Source organism: Anopheles coluzzii, chromosome 2, assembly GCF_943734685.1.
Source record: "Anopheles coluzzii chromosome 2, AcolN3, whole genome shotgun sequence".
Taxonomy (NCBI): Eukaryota; Metazoa; Arthropoda; class Insecta; order Diptera; family Culicidae; genus Anopheles; species Anopheles coluzzii.
In genome coordinates this window covers 115,903,657-115,911,650 of record NC_064670.1, presented here as the reverse complement: position 1 = coordinate 115,911,650, position 7,994 = coordinate 115,903,657, and the positions used below count along the sequence as shown (strand labels likewise).

General features: G+C 45.7%; 2 protein-coding genes across 2 annotated transcripts; one reads left to right on the top strand and one right to left on the bottom strand.

The window, feature by feature from the left end:
* Positions 1–121: 121 nt before the first annotated feature.
* LOC120948591 (ATP synthase subunit e, mitochondrial) lies at positions 122–1,100 on the bottom strand. The gene is made up of 4 exons (XM_049605978.1): positions 948–1,100; positions 570–726; positions 409–492; positions 122–342 (listed from the first exon to the last, which is right to left on the bottom strand). Exons 1-3 carry the CDS (start codon positions 990–992, stop codon positions 446–448), a joined length of 249 nt encoding a protein of 82 aa, XP_049461935.1. The 5' UTR covers positions 993–1,100; the 3' UTR covers positions 122–342; positions 409–445.
* A 255-nt stretch (positions 1,101–1,355) lies between these two features.
* LOC120952028 (complex III assembly factor LYRM7) lies at positions 1,356–2,664 on the top strand. Its single transcript, XM_040371092.2, has 4 exons — positions 1,356–1,488; positions 1,567–1,710; positions 1,803–1,884; positions 1,975–2,664. Exons 1-4 carry the CDS (start codon positions 1,468–1,470, stop codon positions 2,079–2,081), a joined length of 354 nt encoding a protein of 117 aa, XP_040227026.1. The 5' UTR covers positions 1,356–1,467; the 3' UTR covers positions 2,082–2,664.
* The last annotated feature ends 5,330 nt before the right edge of the window (positions 2,665–7,994 follow it).

Here is a 7,994-nt window from a genome sequence, read left to right as displayed (position 1 = left end):
CGTTTGCGATTGAACGAAAATAACGTCAAAAATGGCGGAAAATTTTAACGAAAGTTTATATCAAAAAACACATTCTTAACGAAGGAATGGCTATGATAAAAATAATAGTCAACAAATCAGATTACATTCGACCATTCGATTTATATTCTACTTCTCTAATTGAACAGGATGATGCTTTTATCCTCCACAGACCCTTCTGTACTGCATTGCCGTTGATTCTTTCATTAAACGAAATTCCATCGATTCCGGTGAGCTGAACACACACGGTACATCCGAACAGTATCCGACCCGGCGTGGGCTGTCACGAAAAGTTACGACGCGGGATGGTGGTTGTTTGTTTTACTTCCTATGAAAGAATTTATTCATCATCCCAGTACTGCAGCATTAACACAGGACACAAGATGGTACGTGCCTTAGAATGGAAGCAGATTCATCTTTTCGCTGTTTACTTCTTGGTCGGCATGGACAGCTCAGCGATGGCCTTAGCTTCGGCTAAAAATGCGACAAGAAAAGCGCGTTAGCATGTCGTGCTTGATTCGCTCACGGGAGGCAAACGGCCGGTCACTTACCTTCCTGGTTTCGCTTCTTCTCCTCGGCCAGCTTAGCGTCACGGATAACCTTCTGTTGTGCTTCGATTTCGCGAATGCCAACCTCACGCTTAGCCAGGCGCTGCTGATGGTACGCACCGTAGGCAACTCCGACGACCAGGAACGACCAACGGCCAAACTGTAAAGATACACAAAATCCAAATTACGTCACTCTTCCTTGTAGGGAGCTCAATCTTCTCCGCTGCTCTTGCTCCGGAACTGGCCAGCTGGGGGAGGCGGAAATCCTTCCGGAACCGGGCGCAGCTCCGGCAAAACATTACATAATATTTTGGTAACACGGCGGATGGCGAACGGACCTGCGGTGGCCCAACCACGCCAGACCACGCACTTATGCCTTACCCGGATCAGTGGGGATACGCGGACTGGAGCACCAAGATCAGCCATTTCGAATTCTGCGGGAAACGAGTTTGCGGCGATACAGAAAAATAGACGATTTTCTGGCGCAGTACAATTGCAATCGGTCCGAAATGGCAGAATGTGAAAATTTGACAGCTGACAGGCATGTTGAAAAATCGATGCAGGGTTCGTGGGATGGATGGATGTGGATATATCGACGAAAAAATAGTTGGTTGTAATTATGGTATTTTCTTGGGAATTGTATAAAAATGCTTTGTTTATTTTACAAAAGGCGCAATAGTAATTATCTAAAATGCAATTATTTATTGTTTCTAAACATTTTATTAATTTCATTTGATTGTTTGCTTTCATCGATTTTCATTGAAGGACAGCTGTTTGCTTCGATAAATTGCTTGACAGCGGCAACGTAAACATTGGTTTTGCCGCTGTTGCGTAAAATTAAAACATATCTGGCCCATACTCTGCACACGATCGGTTTTCCCGCTGCCGGCAACAAAAAATAATGAGCTCTCTCAGGCGTGAGGTAAGTGAAAATGGCAATAGTTTTCCTCCTCCCGTAGTTTGTGCCCACCTAACGCAAGCACGTTTTCCTCTATTGTAGGCCCTTCGTTGGTACAAAATATTGCAGCGTACCAAGAATGAGGTGTTCTCCGGAGACTTTCGTACCATTTCCGCCGCACGGCAACGCATCCGGGAAGAGTTCGTCAAGAACAAAGATATTAAAGATGAGAAGCAAATTAAGGAGGTAAGTAAGGACGGCTATCTATAATTATCCCACCGGGACAGGTGTACTAACGAAGGTCCGAGTGGGTGTTTTTGTGTGTCCCGATCCAATAGAAGATTCAAATCGCCAAGGATGTCGATGTCGAACTGCGCCGATCGGTAGTGCAGGCGGTGAGGAAGCAGCCGACCCTGTTCGGTAAGTCGTGTGTGACCGTTGGTGGCCGATGGCCAAACGTCCGGCCCGCTGTACTTACGATGATTTTTATTGCTTTTGCATCATTTACAGAGGCTCGCATCACGCCCGACACGAGAAAGATGGACAATGTAATGTTCGATCCGGACGCAGAGCTACCTCCCCCTCGGAGCAAAAAGTGTAGTGATAAAAAATCGTAAAATGCATGTCTTCCACGACCGACACGGGACAGCGGGCAATCGGTTGGCGCACCATTTTTCGGTGTAAGCGACGGTGCCCCTTGTTTGCGTGTGTGTATGTTAGCGAAATTGTTACCTGGTATCAAGAGGCTCTTAGCTCATGGCATTTCCCAGTAGACGGCAATTCTTAATCCCAACGATGATTACTTACCTAAATTCGAGCCTGATACGGTCAAGTGGTTGTTTCTAAATTGCTCTCCCTCTTTGTTGTCCCCTCAATTTAGCGTTAACACCCTTCCACACGGGAGAATATGGTAGATGCAATTATGGTTCCATATCTTAACATTATCTTAACCGAGTGTTGGTAGAAATTTGAAGCTAATTTGAGTTTATTGAAAGCGACAGCGGGACCGACAAAAGTGCGCGACGCTTGAACGGAAAGGTATTAGTGATTTACATTGTTAAAAGACCTGGTTGTGTTTGCTTGTTAGGCACCTCATCACCTCATCCCGTAAATTTTAAGCAATAGACATATTCAAAATAAAATTTTGATGTTAATGTTTAGATTGCCCTTGCAAGCAACAAACTGCTGATAAAAAAACTATTTTCGTATTGTGCTTTTTTTGAGAATTTATGAGAAGCTTTTGAGTTTTACAATCCTGTGTCGGAAAATTGTATTAGAACCACCATAATGGACGTGATCGCTGCAACGGCCTGCGGAAAAGGAGGCACAATTTGATTTTCAAAGGAATCTTAGCTTAATATAAGATGGTCGCCAATAGTGATGGAATCGATTCCGGCTTGCTACGGAATTTTCTGGAATCGATTCCGGATAGTAAGTCCGGAATCGGCTTCGGAATCAGAAACGGTTCCGGAATCGAAATCGGTTCTAGAATCTTAATCGGAACCAGAATTAGAATTGGATTCATGTCCGGAATCGGAACCAGGTCCGGAATCTGAATCAGGACCAGAATCAGAATCGGTTCCGGAATTAAAAATGGCTCCGAAATCGGAGAGCCGATTCTGATTCTGAAGCCGACTTCGATTCCAGACCCGATTTTGATCCAGAATCGGCTCAGGAATCAGCTTCGAAATCGACTCCGGAATCGATTCCAGCATCGGAATTGGATCCGAACACGGAATCGGAGCTCCTAACACTAGTCGCCAACAAAGTCACTTACGTTTGAGATGAGCTTCATGTCCAAATTTAACATTCCACACGCCTGATGGACATCATGCAGGTTGGAGATCTGCGAGATGAAATGTTCAATCTGTAATGAAAGGGAATAAACAACCATGAAATCGCTCGCTGATTTTGGAGGGGCAAGCGTTTGAACCTTACCGCCTCGTTCAGTTCTACGCTACATGATATTCTTTTAATTCTGTACAACATAAAAAGCGCCTTTTGATTCTAGAAAAAAAATCAATCGGAAAAGGGAAAGCTAAGACTTGTGCACACACTCCGACACGATCGTTATTTCTTAAAATCAATCATCACCTCCTGTTGTATTAATCGATTCGGATAGGCTATCAAGATGTAGAAGGAAAACTTGGATGCCGCGTACAGAAATTTCATAAATATCGTTGTGGGAGTGAGCGTGCCGAGCTTGATGCTCTGGTAGAACTCGAGCAGCTCAATATTAACGCTAGCAAAGGCGGCAATCACAATCAGGATGATAACGATGCCAAACTTTTCACTCAAACTACCGGCCGTCTGCACCGTACGGACGTGCAGCAGGCGAAGCTGTTCCAGCTGGTCCAGGCGACTGCTTTCCAACTTCAAGGACTCGCCCAGCACATTGTATATGAGTGGTTTACCGCGCAGCTGAACCGGTGGTTCCGTCGCCGATCCTGGCAGCATGTTCAGGAACCGTGCCAATCGTTCATTCATCTTTCTCAGAATCGACGTTAGATGAACAAAGACGCAGAAGTACTGGTTCAGTATGAGCGAGCTAACGACGAATGGAACGGTTTGCGCCATTACGTACGGGATCGTAGCAATGTCCCACAGGATCGTGGTCATTACAATCGGCACGGTCAGGGAGGCAATGCAGTATAGGGCCAGCAGAACTTTGGTCACGTTTCGGTACCAGATCGTCGTCTTGCAATCGGGTTGGTGAGCCGTTTCCTTCATCAAATGCAACACTTCCTCGAAGTAGCCCTCGTACTCGGCACGACGCTGCTCGCAACCGATCATCATGTTGCCCGTCGTCAGCGTCTGCAGTATGCTCACGATGTAGTAGAGAATCACGATAAAGATCGGCACCTTCGGTTGGTACATAATGTGGGGAAAGTAGTAAAACATTGTAAACTGAGAGGCAACCACTGCGACCGTTATGCACGTGGCAAATGCGTAACGGAAACATATGATTACTCTAATGCGAACACTGCGCGTGGAGCAGTTGCGCTGGAACGCCGAAAGCGGATACGGGGCAAGTGATAGACACTGCGAGAGGCGCATCGTAGGGCTGATGTTTTGCCGAAGCTGATGCCGCAATCGGTCTATTTCCGTGTCGTTCCAGGCCATTGTTCTAAACGATACTAAAGCTACTAAAGGTTTGTGGGCTAGAATCGTCTAGCGGAAGCCACGCATTTGGTTACGTGGGGCTTGTTTAAAATTAAAAATTAATACAACATGTTACAACCCTGGGATTTGTGCTTGTGTGACATATAGAAGTACCATCACGCAATTTTTCAAACAAGCCGAGCTTAAGGGAGTTTAAACGCAGGAAGTTCCTGTCCTGGTAGCTTCGTCGTATTTGCGTTTTGAATTGAATGCAGAATTGATGAGAGTGGAGTATTACTTACCGTCATGTTTTGTTCGCTGCTCCAGGAACATTTGAATTCATGCAGCAGCAGCATGGTACGCTCATTCTGCAACGAAAGGCCAAGTAGCAAACAAATGATAATGAAGTCGCAACCCATTAATTGATGCACCAGTTTCAACCAACCTCCTGCTGGATGGCATGGTTTGAGGTGGCAATCACAAAGAAGAACGTAAAGTGTACGATCGCGTGCAGGAATAGCACCCACAAGCAGTACTCCGGCATCACGGGATGGCTGATGTTGTGGTACAGCTCCAGCAGCAGCATATTGATTTGAATGAACGTGGACAGCACGATGATCAGCATCAGCACGCCGAAATGTTTGTTAGCAGCGCGAGCCAACCTCTTCAACGCCATATGCATCGTGGAAAGCCGCACGATCGTTGCTACGTCTAGATGCGGGGTTTCTCTCTCCTTGCCCTCCTGCAGCATGATGTAGCTGATCGTCGTATGTTTCCCGTACGTTCGCCGTGGATCTATCCTATCCTGTATCGTGATCTCGCGCAGATTATCATTCAAACAACCCACTATGCCAGCTATAGACGCTAGCAACGCTCGGTAGAGAAGGATATATAAGGCTATCGTTACGTACGGTGCTAGGTAGCTAACGTTTAGTAGGGTTGATACGGGATGTTCCGTACTTATCCACACCGTAACGGTGATAATGAGCGCGTGGAGCCCGTACAGTAGAAGCAATCGATTCGTAATAACCGAAATCGCCGTAAGAATACTCTCGATCTTTATGGCACGATCGAAAAGTTTCATAATGTGCACCAAGGTGTCGATCGTTTCACGAAAATAACGTCCACTCAGGCGTGGTCCGACCAATGCAATCAGTACCATCACCACACGCAGCCAGTTCTCCACGTGGTACATGATTTGCAGTACAGCTGGAAGATTTTCCTTGTACATCAAATCGGGATAGTAAATGTACATGGCCAGATAGCAGACGAACGAGGTAAGGAAGATAAGGACGGCAAAGGTCAAGTTCAGGCAGGTTAGCACCAGCGTACGGAAGTGAAGGCGCTCGACATCCTGCCGCAGTACGTAGGCAGGAAAGGGCAAAAATCCGGCCAGCTGTGCAATGTTTAGGAGTAGATTAAACTTTTTGAGCAATAGCTTATGGTAGAAGGTTGTATCCAACTTTATGGGATCCATGGTGGTGACTAACTAACGACAGGACAGCATTGCCACTGTCTGTTGAGGTAGGTGGGCTTACACCATGCATAAGTAATGATCTCAATTGGTGTGAGAAATGGCAATCTAATGTAGCGGACCCGATAAAGCCGCGATAGCGTGCCATACTAGTCGTTCGAAACAAGCTTAAAAATTTCTAATTAATATATTATAGCAGGAGTTTTAGTTTCGGAATAAGTATATTTGATGCCTTTATTTTGTCATATAGTGCTAGGCAATGCTCGTGCCAGAAAAGCTATCCATAAAAACGGGATAGTCAATTGTATGCTAATGAAAGGTCCGGTCCATGCTAGATTTGAACTGAGTAGTGCTCGCGTAGTGCTTAAAATTTACTACAGTTAGTTGCATGAGGGTTTTCCGTCAGAAAACTGCACCAATACTACGAGAATGTTGGTTAAACCGGCAACAATCTGTAAGGAACACAAGGAGTATTTGCCAATGAGTTTACTATACTGAGGATTTCAAGGATTCTGATACTTTGGCACACTTTCTGGACTCCTTTGCTCGGGAATGGTATACTACTAGCGCGCCAAAGGTATTGGCATTAATTCCAGAGCGAAAGAATACGGAAAATGTTCCAAAAGTTTTAGAAGCCCTAGAAAACCCTATAAGCGAACAAAAATCATTCCATATTACACTTAAGATCAGGGTCATATCGATCGAGATCATGCTGTACGCTTCGTGTCCATTTGCAAGGAAGAGTGTTGTCTGTGAAATGAACCGATTTGTCTGTGAAGTGAAGAGACGAAGATCTTAAGTATTTCCTAAGCCCGTCCAAAGTCGACATCAATTTACGTACAATTTCATGACATCGTGAACTACTGGAGGAACTGTGCAGTTGAAATAAAAGTTTTAATCCCCTTAGATTCTGTTGTGAGTAGAAAATGAATAAAAAATGTGGTTTAAACTGTACCGCAACCCACGGTGGCCTCAACTTACCTGTGTCTGAATCGTTCGATTTGCAATCGCATATGCAACCATCATCGCGAACTTGAGTGCCGAGTTAGTGAGCTTTGCGCCGATCACGTCGAAGGTGAAGGCGCTCGCCTTGATGCCCTGGTACAGCTGCAGCAGCTCGGTGTTGAGAAAGATAAAGGTAGTGAGCAGAACCACTATCAACAGTAGACCATATTCTCCCCCATTGGTGTGAAACACGATTTGAACCAATTTAAGCTGCAAAAGGCGTATCTTTTCGATCGTTTGCTCATCGTCACGCGTGAAGCGTACCGGCGTACGAAGGCGTGAGTGGGATCCTTTTGTACCTTCATCGTACACCACTGTACCGTAAAGGATAAGCTCAAGTGTGTCATTCATTTGGCGTAGCAGCACGGCCACTATACCAAACACGGTCAGGTACTGCATAGTAAAGCTCGTTGCCATCAGTTGCGTCGCTAGGTAGATCACAACCTTTAGCAGGTTGGCCCACGAATGGTCGCGTACAACAAGCGCACTGAAGACTAATGTCACAAACACTAGGCTAGCGATCAGTAACCGACACATGTTAGTTTGAAGCGCTGACAAACTTTTGTCAATATCTCGCCGTCCAAAGTGCTCCAGCACACACACGAGTCGATCGAAATAGAACCGATGAAAACTGGAACGAAACTGGTACACCAAAAGCACGTAGCTTAATGAGCCCATCTGCAACAAAGCTTGCAGATAAAACATGAGTCTGATGGACAACGGGATCTTAAAGGCGTTCACATGATCAGCTTTGAGAAAGTACAACAGAAAAGGAACGGAAAGCGCAATACCGAACAGCAACGCAGCGAGGAGCCGTCGGAGGATGTTAATTGTTTGGAAGGATTTTGATTGCTGGTACGGTTTGATGTGTTGATAAGGATCGAGTGGGTAGGGAGCCGTGCAGCACCATTGGGAAAGGCGTATCGCCAACCGGCAGGTGTCGACTAGA

Coding starts and splice junctions, on each gene's coding strand:
- LOC120948591 (XM_049605978.1), bottom strand. CDS start 992: ATGGCTGATCTTGGTGCTCCAGTCCGCGTATCCCCACTGATCCGG. Junction 727..947: donor GCGTATCCCCACTGATCCGG/GTAAGGCATAAG, acceptor GTATCTTTACAG/TTTGGCCGTTGGTCGTTCCT. Junction 493..569: donor GAAGAAGCGAAACCAGGAAG/GTAAGTGACCGG, acceptor TCGCATTTTTAG/CCGAAGCTAAGGCCATCGCT.
- LOC120952028 (XM_040371092.2), top strand. CDS start 1,468: ATGAGCTCTCTCAGGCGTGAG. Junction 1,711..1,802: donor ATGAGAAGCAAATTAAGGAG/GTAAGTAAGGAC, acceptor CCGATCCAATAG/AAGATTCAAATCGCCAAGGA. Junction 1,885..1,974: donor GAAGCAGCCGACCCTGTTCG/GTAAGTCGTGTG, acceptor CATCATTTACAG/AGGCTCGCATCACGCCCGAC.